The following is a 21,728-nucleotide window of genomic DNA, read 5'->3' as shown; positions in this document are numbered from 1 at the left end:
CATGCTTCAAATTTTAAATTATTAGTATGCATTTTAGTCTATATTATCTGTCTTACCTCATATTCATCACAAGTTATCTTAAACCAACCGAGTTCTGGTTTGATATTATACTAGGTGTGAGACCCGTGTATTACATGGGTTTATAAAAAAAATTAATATAAAATTATAAGCATTACATATTTTTTAAAGTAATAATTTTATATAAATACAAAGAATATAATAAATAAAGTAAATAATAAAGTTTGTAAAGCATTTATTATGAAATTTAATAGAATGATCTACTTTATATATATAAATCTCATTAAAATGTGAATTTTAAATTTAAGAAAAATGAAACATTTAAGAAAATGACAAAAGAAAAAGAAATAATTCAAAAACTCTTAAAAAATGACATGTGTCAAAATTAATGAGAATATGACATTTGGCAAAATTGATTTTCATTTATTATGTTAGATTGATTTAATAGTTAATAATTTTTGTTTATTTTATAAGAATTAACTTTATTACCGAACGCGGGAAAGTTGAAATCGTTCGTCATCATCGTTCAAATGAACACCGAATTTGTCATTATTCTTCATCCTCCATTATTTTTATTCAAATAGAATCAGCCCTCCCTTCTACCTAATCCACTCGTTTCTTTACAAACATCACAGTCGAGTCTAACTAAAAGTCAAGCACACTTTTCATAAACAATTCCCTAAAATCCCACTTTAATGGTCGAAAATTCCTCCACGGGTGTTAAAAAACGTCAACGGAACTTACGAAGAAAGATCCGAGTTTCTGACGCTTGAAGTGAAGTGTGGTTTAGCAATTAATGGAGCTTTTGAGACCATCACACCCTCCTGTCACCATGGCCACCGACGGCTGTTCTGGGTTTTCTCCAGCGGCGAGTTCCCAAGATGGGTTTCACCTGAACAGTCCGGTGGCGGCGGATGTTTTCCGTGGTGATAAGGTTTATGTGGCTGTTGGGAAGTCGGTGGAAAAGGCAGTGTCTTTGTTTCACTGGACTTTTCGGAGGTTTAGAGGTCGAGAGATTTGCGTACTTCATGTTCATCAACCTTCTCCCTTGATTCCAACACTTCGTGAGTTAAATTTCAATCCCTTTGTTCTGAATGCAAATCTATTTTGATTTTGATATAAATTGAAGGGTAGTTATGTCCATAATTGGCTTATTCGAATTTTGATTTTTCTGTAGTTGAATGTGTTCATGTTTTGACCCAAGCCCGACTAACAATTGGATAGGTAGATAGATGCAGAACAATAGTTTGCTTTTTTTTTTAGGTCACGTATACTATTTTCCAAACTCAAAATTAATATGATTTCATTGCAAATTCAACCTGAAAATGTTCTTGATGTAAAGCCTTCTATACAAATTAACTAAATTTTAATCACCATTTTCTTCAAAAAGATCTCTGATTCGCATTGCTTTTGAGGTTCAAATTTGTCCCCTTGATTTTGACATTGATTTGAAGACAACGTCTCGTTGATTAAGTGGAAAGCAATACCTCATATCTAGTAATGTTTTGCACTTTTGGCTGCTGCTTCTACTTGTGGTAAAAAAAAAACATTTGCCAATGATATTGGGAATCGAGGTCAATTAGCCAAAGAAATATCTTTTATCTACAAAAAAACATTTGCCAATAAATAACTTATATAGCACGATAACAAAATATTATTTTACAACATACTTCAGGATCAAAGAAATATCTTTTATCTACAAGAAAACCTCAACCTTAGCAGAAACAAGTTTGACCGAGTGTAGCCCATATTTTAATAACATAGACACACAGTTCAGAATTTTAATCATCAAACCTAATGCACAATTATTAAACAGTCAACATACTTCAAACATATTTTATGTACGAGCAAAAAAAAACTACGCTAGTTGCCAAAAAATAAATCTAGTTGTCCTAGTGGTAATGACAAGTTTGCTATTGTAGTGGTTGTGATTCCATATTTTACATGATTAAAGTGTATGTTGTTGATATATTATATGATTTCCTACTTTATTTTCAACATGGGGTTCATACACACTTAATCCTACCTTATTTCCAACATGGTGTTCATCATATATCCTAAAATTCAGATATCTGAAATTTTAGATATGCGTATTGAATATGAAAACTTTAACCAAAAAAACCTACATTATTAAAATATTAAAATCCAATCGTATTTGAACCTCATAAAAAAAACAGCATTAAAAAAATATATAACTCCAATTGTTTAGTATGAACATATGAAAGAAGAAGTTCATCTTTCAGTTATAAAGCCATTATAATATGATGTGTGGTTCTTTAATGCAGTCGGTAAACTACCTGCAACTCAAGCAAACCCTGATGTCGTGTCTGCATATAGACGAGAAGAGAAGAACCAGACAGACAAGCTTCTTCTTGATTACATGAGCCTTTGCTCTCGATCAAAGGTGCCTTAAGTCCCTTCTATAATAACCAAAGTTTTAAATGCTCATACAACTTTTCTGATTCCATATATAGTTAACATGTACATCTTATATTTAGGTTAATGCAAGCTTCGTGACCACTGAAAATGAGCAAGTTCGTAAGGGAATTATGGATTTAGTCAACGAATATGGCGTACAGAAGCTTGTTATGGGAGCTGTGCCAGAGACGTAGGTGTTAATTAATTAACTTGAAACCCTAATTTTCATGATCAACTGATGAACCCTGTAATCCTAACATTCATACACAGTTGGATGAAGGTGACGAAGAACTCAAGCAAATCAAGTTACGCTGCCAAAAACGCTCCTCCATTTTGTCAAATTTGGTTTGTTAATAAAGGTAAACTTATTTACACGAAAGAACCTTCTGAATCCTACGATGTTATGCCACCATCGATTCATCAAGATTCCAACACTTTGAGATCTCAATCATTGCATTACCCCGGAGTGGAAAGGGGGTTACAGCAAGTTTACCATTGTCCGAGATCGAGATCGATTAGTCCACATCGTTCACTGGTGAAGACTTCTTCAGATTCTGGGTGTTCGTCGTCTACAGAACATGAAGAAGAAGCTTTGTTATACAAACAACTTGAAGAAGTCAACATGGAGGCAGAAGCATCCAGGAATGAAGCGTTTCAAGAGTTCTTAAAACGAAAAAGATTAGAAGCACAAGCTTCCGAAGCAATTAGCAAGGTAAAATCTTTACGAAAAAATCGAATATGTTATGTGAGGTATCTTGTTTTTTGACTTTTTCAAGCTTTGGTTTGACTTTGTAGGTGAAGGCTTATGAATCTGCTTATGCGCAAGAACTTGAACTAAGAAAAGCTGCGGAGGAGACGCTAAATTGTGCAAAACGAGAGCATGAACAACTCTTGGAACGAAGAGAAATGGCAGCAAACGAACTGCGTAAGGCGATGAGAAACATAGCGATCTTAGAGAATCAAGTACAAGAAGCAAACCGTAGACGTGAAGAATCCGCTCAAGAGTTGAAACTCATTCAAGCATCAATTACAACTCTAAAGATCGAAAAACAAACAGTTCAAAGACAAAGATTTGAAGCAGCAAAGTGGCTCGATAGGTGGAAAATTCGTGAACCTGCGGGAAGTATATCTTGTACAGATGAATCTACGGCGGCGAGACCACCGGAGTTTTCATATCTGGATTTGGAAACTGCAACTTGCGGTTTTTCTGAGAGCTTCAAGATTGGATATGAAATGTATGGTTCTTCCGTTTTTAAAGGTGAAATGTCGAATAGAACAGTCGTTATAAAGAAACTGCATCCGAATAACCTGGAAGCACAATCGGAGTTTCAGCAAGAGGTTAATCTCTCTTTCTCTCTTTATTTCTCTCTCAAACACACGATTTTGAATTTGATTTGTTCGAACGCAGGTTCGAGTTGTTGGGAAACTGGATCATAAGCATATATTGAAATTAATCGGCACATGTCACGAAGCATATGCCCTAGTCTACGAATACATGCCTGGAAGCCTCGAGAGTTGTCTTTCCAACAAAAGCAGCTCATTTTCCTGGAAAACACGAACTCGAATCATTTCCGAAATCGCAAATACTCTTATGTTCTTGCACACTTCTCGACCCGAAGAGATCATACACGGGAATTTAACACCCAAAAACATCCTTCTTGATTCTGAACTATCCTGTAAGCTCTGCAATTTTAGATTTTCCCCATTGGTTAACGAGGAAACATTCCGATGCCGTAGCTTTCGCCTATATGAAGAAGGGAGCGGACCCTTTTCGTTTACTGATCCGGTGGTTCTTCAAACTGGAAATTTAACAGCGAAATCTGATGTCTATTCTTTTGGGATGATTATCCTGTGGCTACTCACAGGTAATCAGTCACCTGGATTAAGTAACGAAGTAAGAAAGGTGGTTTCCAGTTCAAAATTGACCTCGATTTTGGATGCATCGGCCGGAGAATGGCCTAGCTTTGTGGTTAAACGGTTAGCCGATTTGGGTCTCCGGTGCTGTGAATCAAACACTAGAGATCGGCCGGTGGTCTCACCGGTTCTGGTTAAAGAACTTGAACAGTTGTCTGTTATTGAAGACCGACGAATCCCTCCTTTTTTCTTGTGTCCGATTTTAAAGGTAAGTAACACCATCTTCTTCGTTGGATTTGAGTTTAGTAGAACATGTGAAGCAGGATTAATGGTTTTTTTCTTGCAGGAAATCATGTATGATCCTCAGCTGGCGGCGGATGGTTTTACATATGAAGGAGAAGCGTTGTATGGGTGGTTTAAAAACGGGCGGGAAACTTCTCCGATGACAAATTTGAAACTTAGTCATTTGGATCTAACTCCGAACCATTCACTTCGAGTTGCGATTCAGGATTGGCTTTGCAATCCTTGAGCGTATTTGAGTTATCGTGGTCGTACATATAGTTGTACCTTGCGCATTGTTGGTTGTACTATTGCATAACATAGTCATAGAACATGATAGTTAAAAGATGTAAAATCGGCTCATTGGCCATTGCTTGAGTTGTTGTAGTGAGGAATGAGCTCAATCACATATGTACAAGTTTAATGAATATAGATTTATTGGGTTTTTGCAAATTAGTGTTCTTGTAGTACTATGTGCAAGAATGGTTGTACTTCGTCTAGAATGCAAAATAAGGGTGACGTAGTAAAAATAATTTTTGTTTTGAATTTATTCATAAAAGGGTTAGTGACCTAAAAAGCTGATGATGAATTTTAGTCTTTGTCTATATTTAGGTAATTATGTTTTTTTTTTCATTCAAATTTGACCACTAAACTTTTTTGACTTGTTCAAAATAGGATATTATGACTGGTAATTACGGTAATATTATTTTATTATGAACAAGCCATACAAGTTTATTGGTCAAATATGTAAAAAAAAAAAACATAGTTACCTAAATATGGACAAAAACTAAATTTCTTACCAGTTTTGTTAATATTGGACAAGAACCGTCTCAGGGACTTTACCCTAGGATTAGGCTCCGACAACAATGAACAATTAGGTTAGACTTGGTATAATCTAGTTCAGTCCCGGCTAGTCATGGGTTAGGCTGTGTTACTAAGTCTTTAAAGCACATACATCGTAGTCCCTTAAGTGTATACAACCCAATCCCTAACTAGTTGGGCCTAAACTGGGTTGGCCTTAGACTTGACCATCTCCTCATACACAAAAACCGGACAACCCAATTTCATGTCACATTAATGAATCTTATGACTACTTGCACTTAACATAAAGAACATAATATTACTAAAATGGGTAAGGAACTGTGGCTTTTGTCCACATTTAGGTAACCATGTTTTCGTATGCATTTGACTAGTAAACTTATTTGACCTGTTCATAATAGGATAATGTTACTGCTAATTACCAGTCATATTACCTTATTTTAAACAGGTCAAACAAGTTCAATGATCAAATGTGTACGAAAAAAACATAGTTACCTTAATGTGAACAAAGACTAAAGTTCATTACCTTTCTAGTTCATTAACCCTTCACAAACACTAATATACTTGAAAAAACGGTTTTTTTTACCAGGTCAGAGCTAGTTTATACTAACGGATTTTTGGCCCGAATTACACAGCCAAGGCCCAAGAGATTAGGTATTCTGGACTGACATAATTGGGCCTGATCTTTTTTGACAGAGAGCCGACATTTGTTCACCTCGCGTCGTGGCCTCGCCTCTATACATGACGAGCATGCCATAATTTTTAAAGCATGTTATATTTTAGGGTTTAAGTCATTTTTTGTTATTTAACTTTTGACTTTGTGTTCTTTTTGTCATTTAACTCATTAAGTTTTAAAAATGTCACCGAACTTTTGGCTTTGTGCTTATTTAGGTGTTGTTTGTTTTTTCGAAGCAAAAGTGTTTGAAGTTTGCAGACCACCTCTGCAACCCTCTGTAGCAGAAAAGGGGGCCCAAACGGCTGCAGCATGTAATAAAAAGTCTATTTGTTTTTTAACATCGACAGACTGTTGCAATAAGTTAAAGTAAGGTGTGAAGAGGTTTAAAGCAGAGGGTCAAGTGTTGCGCTACGCAGCACACGCGCAACAATTTTTAAGTCATAAGTATTCTGAAAAACAAACAACTGCGAAGGGTCAAGTGATGCGCATGTGCTGCGTGACACAATAATAAATGGTCAGAAATGGTTTTTTTAGAAAAAAAACAAACAACACATTAGTTGCTTAACTCATTTTAAGTTTTAAAAGATCACCGGACTTTTGGTTCTATGCCCATTTAATCACCTAAATTTTGGTTTGGTCACTTAACTTTTGGCTTTGTATTCATTTAGTCACCTAAATTTTAAAAGTGTGTTCATTTAGTCACGAAACTTTAAAATAAAGTTATAATAATGAGCACACTTTCAAAGTTAAGTGACTAAATGAGCACAAATCCAAAAGTGAAGTGACAACCAAAAGTTTAATGGCCATTGTAGCATAAATTTAAAAGTTCGATGACTTTTTAAAACCTAAAATGAGTTAAGTGATAAAATGAGCATAATGTCAAAAGTTAAGTGACAAAAAATGACCTAAAGCCTTATTTTATATCATGAAACTTGAAAGATTGCCTTAATGATCATTTGTATGCATGCAAGAATGTAGTTACAATTACAACTTGGGAAATTGATTAATCTAACCACTTTCTAATCTCTATATATATTAAAAGAGAAACCTGATGACATCACTTTCAACAATCAGGGTCATTGATTGTATTTCCTTGATTAATTTCAACCCTTACATTATTTTGATGATGTCATCCTAAAATAAAATAAAATAAAATTATCATTGACTAAATTTGAAAGTTTGACTAACTGATTTTATGTTAACGTCATTTCTAAAAGGAATGTATTCAAATTGTGTAAACCTCATCATAATTTTTGAAAGTAAATTTTGTTCATTCATAATTAAAATCACGTTCTTAGCTGGCAACTTTCGTATATTGTTTCATTTAACATCTATTATATGAAACATATCTATAAAATTATGAGATATTGTCGCTCAATTTCAATGAATCAAAGAATTAGAAATTTGATATCCTTTCCATAATCATTGTTGAAAGTTATATATAAATCATGTGTTGTTGTTCGTACATTATGTTTTCTTCAGACCCTTACAACATCACATTCGAACAACATCACCCTTTCGAGCATCACGTTCGCCACCTAGGTTCCTTCTTTAATATGATATTTTTAATTTTATTAATTGTATTCGACTTTTTGATTCTCATTAGTGTTGTATTTGACTATGATCTTTGAACGCATGGATAATCTTGATCATAAATGTTAATATTAGTTTTTCAATGCTTTACTTTTGTTTTTTTAACCTTACATTTGATGTTACACTTTGCATGTTTGGTATAAATGCCCATGAGAAAAACACATTGACTTTTGATTAACTGTATGTATGTATGTGTGTCTTACGTAATTAAATTTTTCTGTGATTGTTTGGATTGCACGGTAGTTGATGATTGAAAACTACCATTTACCCTTTAGCTTTTTTAATTATCAGTATTATATTGCTACTAATTTGAAATATTTGCCCATAATTCTTGGTTTTTAACGGATTTAGTTAATAGCAATGTACTTTGACTTTAATCTATAATGTTTTGAATTGCAATTTCTAAATTTCTTTTGCGTTGTTTTACCTGTGTCCAGTGGATACAAAGTGCATTGTAATTTCTATTTTGTTTTTAATATATTTAGTTAATAGCAATGTGCGTATGTGGTTTTTTTTTTTTAAAAATTCAAAGCTCTTATTTCAACATTTTTCTATAATCTGTGCATGTTTTTTTTGTCTTTGAAAGATCATATATCGGTCATGGGAAACCCTTTTTGGTCGAAATCAGTAAACAAAGTTTCGTATTTAAGACAATCAATCTTGAAAGTAGCATATTTATAAATAATTATAAAGTAAGATAAAAAAAAATATAAGATATTAGGAGATTTGTAAAAGTACAATGAGTAAAAACGTTACAATTATTAAAAAAAAATAAGATGTTAACATTAGTAAAAATGCAATATATAAACTAAATTATCATAATAGTAATGAAATGTTATTATTTGATATTTCATATAATTAAAATATATATACCAAATTACACTGATGATATACCAAAATTATTCAAAGTTGCATCAAGTGTAATACAAAGTTCTTGCGAACATCAAATAAATAAGAACAAACATAAAAACTGACACTTATATTCATAATCTATTTAAAATAAACCAATCATGATTTAGAAAAGAATTTTCATTAATGGTATACTAAAATTAAACCCATTTAACATTTAACATTCCATCAATTATACTTTATGATTTTATTTGAATAAATGAAATAGTTGTTAATATTTAATGTAGTGAAAAAACGGTATATTGGTTCTCAATATAGATTTAAATTAAGTAACTTTATTGTGGAAGGAAAGTCTAATTAGAATGATTATGTTTATATAACAATATAATTAAGTAACATTTTTAAACAATTGAAAAACATAGAAAAATGACAAGTGGAAAATAGTTAATTCAAAAATACAAAAAATTGTCATGTGGCAAAATGAATGAAAAAAAAAACATGTGAAAAAATAATTCTTATTTATTAGGATATATTTTTTTATGTTGCCTTATCTTATTTTTTTTTATTGTGTCGGCTTTTTATAACTTTATATGTATTTTTTTATATGTCCCCCAGCATTTAAAACTTTATATTTTGATGACTTACACGTTTCCTTTATCAAATTCATACTTTCCAAAATCATATTTTGATCGTAACCTACTAATTTAATCGTCATTAATTTCATTTTTAATTTCACTAATTTTAAATTTGTATTTTCCTTATATAATATTTTTAATGATCCCGATTTTTCCTTTCCAAATATATTTCAAGCATTTATTTCTTAGGCGTTCTTTTATCAAATTTAAATTTGTGTTTACCTTATATCCATAAAAAAAATTATTTTGATAATTTACACGTTTCCTTTATCAAATTTAAATTTTTCAAAATCGGATTCAATCGTAACCTATCAATTTAATCTTCATTAATTTCATCCATAATTTCACCAAATTTAAAATTGTATTTCTAAATATAATTTTTCTTAACAATCCCGATTTTTTTTCTCCAAAAATATTTCAAACATTTATTTTTAGATAATGTTGTCCCATTATAATTATTACTTTCCTCATATAAAATAATATACTTACCAATATATATATATATATATATATATATATATATATATATATATATATATATATATATATATATATATATATATATATATATCAATTCTATAAACAACATTAACACTAAAACAAAATGATTTTTTTAATAACATACCGACCTATTTTGTTTTATCTTTATATAGTAACAATAAAATTTATAAATTTATACAAAAAATATATATACATATTTCGAATTTTATCATAGTATTATACCTTACAAACTATAATTCCTTCCAAAATAATATTCGTCAGTAATATCATCCATCATTTCACCTAATCTAGATTTGTGTTTTCTTCATACAAAATATTTTAATGATCCCGATTTTCCCTCCAAAAATATTTCAAACATTTATTTCTTAGATATTGTTTCCCCATTATAATTATTATTTTCCTTATATGAAATAATAAAACTTATCAATATGCCTATATATTTATATTTAATTTTTATAAGCAACATTAACAATAAAACAAAGTGATGGACTCAAGTAACAATTCATTTTCTTTAAGGAAAAAAAATTAAAAGTTTTGTCCCTAATGTTTTACCCATGGTTCTAAAAAACACGCCATGGCGCGCCTCAAGGCGTGCCATGGCGTGAGGCGTGGTGTAGCCGTTATGAAAACGTCCAAGGCGGGTTTGTTAAGCGTGACGCCCAAATAACGTGTCTAGGCGCGCCTTATCGCGATATGGCGCGAGTTTTTTTCAAGGCGCAAATTTTTTTTGTTTTTTTTTGTTTTTTTATCGGGAATAAAATAATTGAGTTTTTGTTAACTTTTTTTTTTGATTTTTTTTATCGCGATATAACACTTCTAAAAACTTGATATACTTGATAAAAACCAATAATTATATGATTTATCTCTTGTAATATATAGAAGATAGTCACGCCTTGAAAAACGTCATGACTCGCCGAGGCTTGTCATAGCTTAAATTTTACCTTGCCGCCAAGCCACGCCTCACGTTATTTAGAACCTTGGTTTTACCCATCAATCTTTGGTCAAATTGTACTAATGTAATTATCTATGATTGTGAAGTTACTCATATGTGACAAGAAACGTCGTTCAACTAATAAAACAAAAAACAATAACCACAATTTGTTTTTTGAAAAATGACCTCAAAATCTGAAATGAGTCATTCTGGACTCGTATGTTGAAATTGGTAATAGGTATAAGATCTCACCTGATATTATGGTCCCTCTATAAATACAATTTCAGACTTCATTTCAAAGTGACTAATACTGGACTACATTCCATACTCCATTTCAAACACAGTAATTTCGGACTACCAAATTCAACTGCAAATGTCTTCTTCTAATGATGAAGAGTGTCATTTTTTATATTTAAGTTTCCATTATCTTTATAATTATGTCTTTAATTTAAATTATATGTTAAAACCTAGATAATTTATGAAATTATATAGGTATTTATTTTTATTTATGTCATTTTTAGTGGTTTAAAGGCAATTATATGATTATATTTGCTTATATATGTATGCTAGATCAACAAATCTTAGAAATATTCTAATTTTGCAAGTGCCATTTGGATAGATGTTCCAGATTACTCTAAAATTTGAGTTATCGTTTTTTCTTATGTATGTTTTAAACAATTTCCTTATCACGACATAGCGAAAAATAAGTTTATCAGGCCAAACGACAATTTCTAAAATATTCTACTTTCACACAAATATCACTACGATTTTTTAGACAACATTATCATATCGTTGACTTCTTTTTGTTACTAGTTTTGACGTTGAATCTACTTTTAGACTTAACGTTACTTTTGACACTTGACTTGGTCTTACTTGAATATTCAGTTTTTTTTAATATACGGTAAACTGAGCCTCACAGTTTCTGCTTGTGTGGGCATTCAGCTTAGGAAGGGATACAATTATGGTTTCGTAGTCGCCCGTGTTGTTGCTTGTCCATCAATGGTGGTAATACAACCATCAATTCATCTAGTTGTTCTTACTCAGTTGGAACATCTTGCCCAAGTAGTTCCCTTTAAGGTGTGTTCCGTCAATGATAATAATATGACACAAACATGTTTGAAACACTTGAACCTACAAAATAATTATAAATATATTATTCATTAAAGTGAACACATGTAACAACAATAAATTTAAAGAACTCATTATAAAAGATATATTACCGCGCAACCGATAGCCACGAAAAAGTATTTAAATTTTTTGTCATGACTCGTCTTTATATGTGTAACCGTCCATGGGTTCTTATTCTCCAAATTGTAACAATATAAATGAAGTCTTTGAAAGCTTTATTCAAGGGGTCCCTCTTAACAGATTTAGAGCATATATTTTAGCACTTCATGCTTGCTAATATGAAATATGGATACTAAGACTGTAATAACCCATTTTTTCCTTACAGTATAAATGACCAGTTATGTTAAACTGACTTTTTGATAGAGGGCCATTTAGGATAAATAGTCTTTCCAAAACTCAAAGTAGTCGTAAAAGCAAGAGTGTGCACATTTAGAACGCGTAAATCTGACTTCGCTTGAGGAAGTTATGATTTTCAGAAGTTTCAGGGTAGCAGTGTGTGACACAGAAACCAAAATTAAGATCGGTTGATGTTAGGAAATACAATCTAAATGAGAGTTGAAGATCCTGTCAGTACCTAACTGTTGATATAAAGACAGTCGAGAATGGATATCGTATGAGAGAGCTATGACTTTTATATGGGCTTTAACAATCTAAGTTTGTTAAAAATAGAGGTTTAAAAATAAAGTGAGAGTTAGTCAACAGAGTCTAACCGAAATTTGTAGATCTCGTCGATAGCTACGCGTGGATATAAGAAATGTCGAAAACGGAGTTCGTATGAAAAATACATGATTTTTTGAAAAATCAGAAAATCTCACTTGCAAGCGCACACGCCAACGAGGTGCGCGCTGACACACTCCCCAGAAGCCAACACGTGTCACATTCTGCATGGAGTCACGTCACTCACCTGACAAAGTACGCGGCACATACAGAGAGGGTGCGAGGCGCGCATTCCATTTTCATCCTTATAAATACTGGATCAAGCTTCTTTATTTCTCACACCCAATTCTCATACATCTCTCTCTAAATTCGACCTCTAGAGATACTTTCGAGTGTCTGAGGAATTCTTCAGTAGTGAAACCCTAAGGCATTTGAGAGCCTAGTGAAATAGAAGTGCTCAGTATCAAAGCACTACTTGCGATATTTCCAATTTTCACTAGGACCCCTGTAAGTTAAGCTACGCTTCTAGTGTATCTTATATTTATATTCATAGTCCTTGTTATGGATATATAGGATTTATCACTAATTCCAGTTATAAGGATGATTGATCTACTTACGGAGAGGTGTCTAGAATGGGCGCGTTGGCTTGCTTGTTGGATTTCAGAAAATCTATATGCCAAAACTATCCAGCCTGGCTGATCCATATTTGATAGAACTCTTTATATTCATTGGGATTAGTGATGGATCTAACTTTCATAATCAGATTGTCCTACGAACTGATAAGCTATAGTATTCTAGGTTAATATCTGTTAGACGTGTTACTCATTACGCCGAAGGGATATCGGTTAATCTTCGGAGTAACTATCCAGGTGAGTCATCTCACTATATCTTGTATTACAATATATACCCATGTATGTTAGGATGTAAGAGTTAGTAAAATAGAGCTGATAGTATAACTTCTATGTACTTGTATAAGTAGAACCTAATATGTATTCTTTATGTATGGTTATGTATATCGGGCGGGGCCCGTCATGTAGTTTGGGTGGGGCCCATTATATGTGTTAGGTGGGGCCCATTAGGTAGTTGGACGGGGCCCATTACGTAGTTTGGGCGAGGCCCATTTATGTGCATGTATATGTATTATGGTATATGATATCTTAGGGAACTCACTAAGCTTCGTGATTACCCAGTAGAAAATAAATGTTTTTTCAGGTACTCATGTGAAAGGCAAGGTTAGATTGTACACACGCGCATTCGTAACATGTTTCCACATAAATGTAATCATATACTGATAATATTTTAATGAAAATTTTGCATTGAAAATCAAGAAGTTACAAGTTGGTATTAGAGCCCTGGTTTGAGTGAACTGGATGAACACTCATGTGATTCCAGACTCAAACTAAGGATCTAAGTAATTAATACATCTTTTCATAAAAATAAATAATACAAAAAGGAAAGAATGTGATGCATGCAATCAGCCTAAACTTAGAAAGGAAAGTGATTCCCAAAATATTAATATTTGTTATGCTTATTGATATATGAAATGTTAGAAATGCATGCTAGTATGTAGGCTAGGGATCTTCTCGGAAATTGCTGGTTAGATTTGTCTGATACTTAAGATGCCTTATAGCCTATGAATTTGCTTGTTAATTGCTGCTTAGAACATATATTGATATGGATTAGTTATTTGAAAAATATGTTAGGTTGCATGCTCCCAGAATTAAAGAGTTTTAGATTGCTTGATTTGGCGTTATTGTGTAGCTCTCGTCTGAGTCTAATCGCCATAGTGTAAGATCTTTTAGTCACCAGATTGTTTGATTTTAGACGCATGTAATCGTACCATCTGATATTTAGTTAATATTAGTAGAAGTTATTCATCAACCAATAGTAAAGAGGGATGTAAGAATCTTAGAAGGAAAGCCTAGGAAACTCATTATGTTTTTAATAAGTCCTATATTTGCAAAGTTTGGCAGCGGTAAAGATGTAAAGATCTAGTAAAGTTTGCGAACATGAGTAATTAGGCCCTTATAACACTAGGTGTGTGAAAAAGGCCTATCAGTAGATGAGTGTAGTAACTTGGAAATCTTGGAGCAATTCTTGGATCCAGTGTGGAAGGTATTATGGGCCCATACTACCAGAAACACAAGATCCATACAGGACTCAAGAAAGGTCACAAAGTTGCTAAGGAACTAGAGAGTATTTGAATATCCCTTTAGAGCTAGTTTGATTTGTATTAATCCATTCCTGTTACACCTTCAACATGGTAATGATTACAAGAGCAAGCGAGTCGGGTCCTGGATCTGAAGGGTTAGGACCAAGCGAAACTGAGATACGCGATTGGATAGATGCGGCTGTATCACACACCTAGGAAACTTATTATGTTTTTAATAAGTCCTATATTCGCAAAGTATGGCAGCGGTAAAGATGCAAAGATCTAGTAAAGTTTGCGAACATGAGTAATTAGGCCCTTATAACACTAGGTGTGTGAAAAAGGCCTATCAGTAGATGAGTGTAGTAACTTGGAAATCTCGGAGCAATTCTTGGATCTAGTGTGGAAGGTAGTATGGGCCCATACTACCAGAAACACAAGATCCATACAATACTCAAGAAAGGTCACAAAGTTGCTAAGGAACTAGAGAGGATTCGAATATCCCTTTAGAGCTAGTTTGATTTGTATTAATCCATTCTTGTTACGCCTTCAACATGGTAATGATTACAAGAGCAAGCGAGTCGGGTTCTGGATCTAAAGGGTTAGGACCAAGCGAAACTGAGATATGCGGTTGGATAGATGCGGCTGTATCAGCAGCTGTAAGAGAGATACTTCCGGAAATGTTTGGAACTATTAAGAATGAATTGATAGCTTTGTTTGATGAATGGTACGCTGCCATTGTCAGTACCGTTGTTTTCGTAGCCACTGTTGTTGTCGCTGTTGCAGCTTCACCTAGAGAGAAGGAGATGTCTTATCGAGAGTTCAACAACACCAAAACCCCAGAGTTCGATGGTGTTAAAAATCCAATTGTTTCCATGAGGTGGATCTTGGATGTGGAAGGATCATTCTACACTTGTTCTTGTCCATCGAACCTAAAGTTCAGATATACGTAGAATCTTTTATGTCTAGGAGTAAAAGACTAATGGAACTTTGTCACCAAGAACTATTATCCGATGGAGAAGAGTGTGGTGACTTAGGAGCGGTTCATTGAGAAGTTCAAGCCATATTATGTTCCACCAGTAGAGAGGGAGCGACTCACTCAGGAATATTTTTCACACAAACAGACCACTGAGTTAGTGGATGAGATCGTCGAAAGAGCCTTGTTTTTTTCCAGAATATGCCTCATCGGAGAAAGTGGAGATGTTTCGATACTTGAGTATGTTGAAGATTGATATCAGGGAGTTCGTATCGAACAATAGATACAAGACCTTGTCCAAGATTCAAGAACATGCCAGGAGAAGAGAACTTGAGTTAGAGACTCAACGAACGGGAAAGAGGCAGATTCCAGCTCTGTCACGGCCAACGATGAAGAAGTTCAAGCCCGACAAATCAAGGTCTGGAGGACAGAGAGGTCCACGGTGCAATAAGTGTGGGATGTCCCATGAAGGAGCTTGCCATGCTTTGTTATTCTTTAAGTGCGGCAAGGATGGACATTACAGTCGAGACTGTAAGCATGAAGCACATGGAGTGCATATCTGTTTCCACTACAACCAAATAGGTCACATCAAGGCCAACTGCCTCTTCTAAATCAAACAGGCACAATGCAAGCTCCAACACTTGCAAATTTAAGGATAATTGATTGACAACAAGGTAGAGTTGAAGCCCAAAGGGCCAAAGGGCGAGCCTTTCAACTTATGGCGGAGGAAGCAAAGGAAGCAGCAGAGGTCATTGTTGGTGGTGGGATGTCAAGTCCACCAAGCAAATTACACCCTTTGTTTGCAAATAAAATGTAATATAATGGTAAAAAGGGGTATCGATCCTCGAGGAAATGGTTGTATTCAATCACCAATGAAATCTAAAAGAACTATTGTAAATAAACTAATTAACTACAATTAAACTAAAAGGGGGGGTGGGGGTGGGGGTGTTTGATTAGTTGAAAACTAAAAGACTTGAATAACTAAAACCTTGCAATTAAGCAAGATAGTGAGATGCTCAAATATTGGAGAGAGTTTGTTAACTAAGGCAATTCAACACAATGAACATTTGTGTGTTTATCATTAGGATTCAACATGAAGCTTATCATTCATCCCAAATTGGTTATAGTAATCATGAAGCATGATATGCCAAGATTCCTCTTAGGTAGTATGGAGGTTGGGGAAGCCCACATCACACCTTCTAAATCAAGATCAAGGGTTTAATCGAAGCAATTGAACCCAAGAAGTTAATTAGCCTTAAGAAATAAGGAATCCCCAATTCCTAGAGGATGTCAATGCTTACACATCCATAAAGGAGCTATGATTCATAAACTAGAGATGATTTTTACCATCATAAAGCCCTTGTTCTAAGTTAATTCAATGATTCAATGCAAAACCAAAGAAATAAACTAACAATAGCTCATTCAAGTGCCAAGCTCATGATCAAATCATTAAACAAGCATAAGAAATATGATCTAGAACCATAAACATAAGATAATTGATAATCTAGCATGAATCCTTCAAAAACCCACAAACATTCAAAGGTTTTAACCAAAGTTAACCGATATAAAGAGTTTAGCCACTCATGGAAATAGAAAAACAATCACAAAAGTCTAATTGCATAAAGAAACTACCAATATCTTGGAAAGATGAAAAGAAATGAGTCTTCAAGCTCCAAAATTCCTACAGGTCTCCAATGGTGAAAAATCGAGAGTCTAGCTGATGGATCTGATCCCCAAAGGTAATGGCAAGCGAAATGACTAAAATGCCCAAACTGGGCAGTTGCGCGGGTACCCGCGCGACGAAAATCTCACCCACGCAAATGTTGTTATAATGCTATTGGTCCTTCATTCCTCCACTCCACCCTTCTACTACCAAAGATTCCTTTGGTCCCTGCCATATCCATGTGATTTAAACTAGCCAATCATCTTTTAGTTACAAAAATGGATGCTCCAAGCCCAAATTAATTATCCATGATCCATCTTCACAAGCCCACTTCATCCAAGCCTTTATCTTTTTAAGCCCAAATCTCCTTTTATGGATCCGCCAAGCCCAATAGCACCTCGAGAGCCCACAAGTCCGTATTCACTCTAATCCACAATCGCGATAAGCTCCAAAACCCTGTAAGATTCCTCATGCAAAATAAAAAGTCCCTGATACGATCCATGATAAAGAAAATAAAGAATATATAATGCAATACTAATAAAAAGAGCTAAAAATCTAAAATAAACTAATAAAAATAAGGAAATAAAATAAGCTATCAAATCACCCCAAGCTTAAACCTAACTTTTCCTCAAGTTAGAACAAGACTAAAATGAGCTCGGGATGATCTAAACTAAAAAGAGAAAAAGAAAGATACCATAGAACTTGGTCAACATCAGTCAACATGGTCAGAATTAGTCCTTCATGGACCCTACGCATCTTCAAAATGTTCCGCGCTTTAGAGCCATAAACCACATTCTCAACCACTTGATGGGCGAATAGATCACGGTTGGATGTAGTCGCGGTGTGCAAGAAAAAGGAAACAGAGATGCGCCCAGTGGGGGAGGCACTTTAATCACCAATGCAGATCATAATGCATGAAGGAAAGGCATCTCTTCACACACTATGATTCCTACATATGTCAAGCTAAAGTGTATAATAACGGAATAGGGCTTTGCAGCACGGCCTCCGGGCAAACATCCGGTTTCAGAGGCTTCTCACTTGTACTGTCCTTTACAGTCTACCGTCTCATCGTCGGGACCTTTTCTCACCAAAAATCAAAAATAAAATAAAATAATAAAAATTCTACTTAACCTAAATCTAAACCTAACAACCTAAATCTTCAATCTTGAACTTCTTTTATTTGGTCTTCAGTCTTCTGTGCTGCTTGATTTTTTTTTTTGAAGAGAAGTCTTGAACTTGGAGTCTTGTTCTTTTTTTTGTGTTTCTCTTTTTCTTCATTTTTATTGTCTTTGTTTTTTTATTGGATTTCAGAAAAGCTATATGCCAAAATGAGCATGCACCCCAACTGTTCAACCTGGTTGTTCCTTATTTGATATAACTCTCAGTATTCATTAAGATTAGTGATGGATCTAACTTTCATAATCAGATTGTCCTGGGAACTTATAAGATATAACGTTCTAGGATATTATATATTAGACGCGTTACCTGTTACGCCGGAGGGATATTGGTCAATCGTCGGAGTAACTGTCCAGGTGAGTCATCTCACTATATCATGTGTTACAATACATATCCATGTATGTTCAGATGTAAGAGTTAGTAAAATAGAGCTGATAGTACAGCTTCTATGTGTCTGTATCAGTAGAACCTAATATGTAGTCTTTATGTATGGTAATATATGTCAGGCGGGGCCCAGGATGTAGTTTGGGTGGGGCTCGTTATGTATGTTGGGAGGGGCCCATTTGTATGCATGTATATGTATTGTGGTATATGATATCTTAGAGAACTCACTAAGGCTCCGTTTGATAATGAGCTGACTGGATCCGGTCATCAATTTTGGCTGACTCGGCCCAGATCCGCTCGTTTGCTAAAGCCCGAAAATGTCTGACTTGGTCACCAATCACTGGCCTAGCTCCTTAATCGGTCCATGATTGAAAGATTGCTGACCTAGTCCATCCTGCGTCTTTCTCATTTATGCCCTTCACGTTGCTTCCTTCGTACTATGTCAAAAGTTCAAGAACGCAGGTTTCCTACAATCAATCGCAGAGTTTCTTCCATAGTCACCAAGATGAAAAACTGCATACGCGACCTGCAACGTGAAATTTGTCGATCCCGATTTTGTATCTGATTCAATTGGGATCGAGAATTGTTCGACTCTAGAACACGAATTTGTCAAATTGGGATCGTAAACTGATACAATTGGAACTCAAATTGGTCGCCGACTGATTTAACTGAAATCTGATTTTCTTCTATGTGATGTGATTACGATAATTTGGCAAATCAATTGCTTACATGTGCCGATGGTTGTCCACTGTTTTGATTTAATGACTTCAGTTTTTTAAATTCTCGATTTGTTGCTGAGATTTTTTGTTGCTGCTTGCTGTGCTCGTTTGATGTGCTTGTTGCTGTTGATTGTTCAGATTTTTTTGTTGTTGTTTGTAAAATTCTGATGGTTTGATCAAGTTTTTGAGATCTTATGGCAGCTCTCGTTAATATAATTTTTTTTAACTTGTTAAATCAAATTGATATGAATTTAATTTTGATTGTATGTGAAATTTCTTTTGATTTTGGGTTTATGATTTTATAATACACCCATGACCCATGGTTTGATTAAATTGATGGATTGATCAATTTTCTTTTATGGTTTGATGTAATCAAATTTCTTTTATACAGATGGTTTGATCAAATCTCATTTTCTTTACGGTTAATTGTATGTTGAAAACCACCGAATGTGTGAAGTGTACAAGTGTTAAGAAGTATACAAGTGTCCATTATAAAAAAAAATATAGTTTGAGGGTAATATAGTCATTTTGCTAGTCAGTCAGATATAAAATCAAACAACAAGTTTGAATCAGAAATTAACTCAGTCAGAACTTCTAACCCAATCAGTTTCTAACTCAGTCAGTTCTAACACAGTTAGCAACTATCAAACGACCCCTAAGCTTCGTGCTTACCCAGTTGAAAATAAATGTTTTTCAAGTACTCATGTGAAAGGCAAGGTTCGACTGTACACATATGCATTTGCAACATGTTTCTGCACAAATGTAATCATACTCTGATATATTTTAATGAAAATTTCTGTTTGAAAATCGGGACGTTACAAAGACGGTTACTTAAAGTTCATTGTATTTGTTTCCCCCCGCAACATATTACATGTACTATCAGCTAATATGCATTTCAAGAAGTCACTCAATGCCTTTTTGTTAGCTTGTCGATGACGGGGACGTAGTTGTGTGTTTGAGTTAGTTTGGCTCTCTGATAGTTTAACCATTTGAAATGTATCAATATTTTTATCTTTTATTGCTCGTATCCATCAGTCACAATTTTACACAAAGCAAACAACTTCAAACCCGTCTTTTGTAGATTTTCTCACTTTATATTGCAAGCCTTTAGTAACACATTTCAATCCTAATTTAAGAAAAAAATTCTTCTTTGTTTTTGAAGAGTCGGAATAACTTCACATAGGAAGTATAATTGTGGGTTGTTGCACCTTTACATTTTTGTTGAGCTAATTTCGGAAATGGTAAAGGTTCATGCATACCCCAATGGGTGGTTTGTGTTTCTTCAAAATCCAAAAAATAATAAGGAAACTTTTCCTCTTGTGGTTTTCGAGGTTTTAAGGGCTCAACTTACCCCCTCTTCATATTTAGTATCACCCTTATTGGATTCAGTGTAACTCTGAAAATGTTTAACTAGCTCTCCATGTGGAATTATATTATAATCATCAACCAACAACATTAGTTTTTACTGATCATTTGCAGATTAATCAACATCAAATGTTGGATAAGCATCATCAACAGACTTACCTTTATACATATAATCACCCCATCTATAGGGTCATTAAAAGAAGGAACATGGTTGGTTGTCATAGGTAACACATTACAAATTTTGTTACTTCCAGCACCGGAAGATCCATTTCCACCATAAGATTTTCATCGGCAAATCCTTGAATACTACTTTCCATAGCAGTATTAACAACAAACAATTGTATTGTGTTAGGAGACATACTACTAACAAAATTAAGAAAATAATTGACATCACTATCATCAAGAATCTGCATAACTATATTTGATCAAGGACATTAAAAAGATTGACGTATTTGATTAGTGTGTAACTTGGACTTGGATGCAACCGACGTAATTAACCTAATGAAGATGATATCATTGCTTATATCTACACTAAAGCATGTATAGTTTGGAGCAATATATATCATAGATCCCGTATTACGTTGCCATTTCCATCCACTACAAACTGGCACTTAAAAAAAATTCGTTTAAATACTCATTCTTCTATATTATGGAAACTACCAAAGAACGTTGATGAACATACAAACAAACATACTTCATGTAGGGAATAAAGAACACAAGTACCCTAATTTTACCTCTCTGAAACAGTACTCTAGAATGTCCGTACATTCCGGAATAGACTTTTCAGTTAGGAGCGTACGATGTGTCAGATTCCGGACCCAAATCCTACCTACCACCTCCAACTGTGGAATGAGCATAAGTACTTTGGAATATCATATTCTGGCATCCATAGTCATGAATACATTTTGTCAATTAGAACGTACGATTGTCAGATTTCG

The 21,728-nt window shown here is 34.1% G+C and overlaps 1 protein-coding gene across 1 annotated transcript; it reads left to right on the top strand.

Annotated features, from left to right (window-relative positions):
- Positions 1 to 630: 630 nt before the first annotated feature.
- On the top strand, positions 631 to 5,022 carry LOC111896768 (U-box domain-containing protein 33). Its single transcript, XM_023892757.3, has 7 exons — positions 631 to 1,082; positions 2,304 to 2,422; positions 2,517 to 2,626; positions 2,707 to 3,148; positions 3,232 to 3,774; positions 3,845 to 4,558; positions 4,637 to 5,022. Exons 1-7 carry the CDS (start codon positions 815 to 817, stop codon positions 4,817 to 4,819), a joined length of 2,379 nt encoding a protein of 792 aa, XP_023748525.1. The 5' UTR covers positions 631 to 814; the 3' UTR covers positions 4,820 to 5,022.
- Positions 5,023 to 21,728: the final 16,706 nt, after the last annotated feature.

Source organism: Lactuca sativa, chromosome 8 (assembly GCF_002870075.4).
Source record: "Lactuca sativa cultivar Salinas chromosome 8, Lsat_Salinas_v11, whole genome shotgun sequence".
Taxonomy (NCBI): Eukaryota; Viridiplantae; Streptophyta; class Magnoliopsida; order Asterales; family Asteraceae; genus Lactuca; species Lactuca sativa.
Note: the sequence above shows the minus strand (reverse complement) of the source record. Positions and strands in the feature narration are given on the sequence as shown.

Coding starts and splice junctions, on each gene's coding strand:
- LOC111896768 (XM_023892757.3), top strand. CDS start 815: ATGGAGCTTTTGAGACCATCACACCCTCCTGTCACCATGGCCACCGAC. Junction 3,149..3,231: donor CTTCCGAAGCAATTAGCAAG/GTAAAATCTTTA, acceptor TTGACTTTGTAG/GTGAAGGCTTATGAATCTGC. Junction 4,559..4,636: donor TCTTGTGTCCGATTTTAAAG/GTAAGTAACACC, acceptor TTTTTCTTGCAG/GAAATCATGTATGATCCTCA.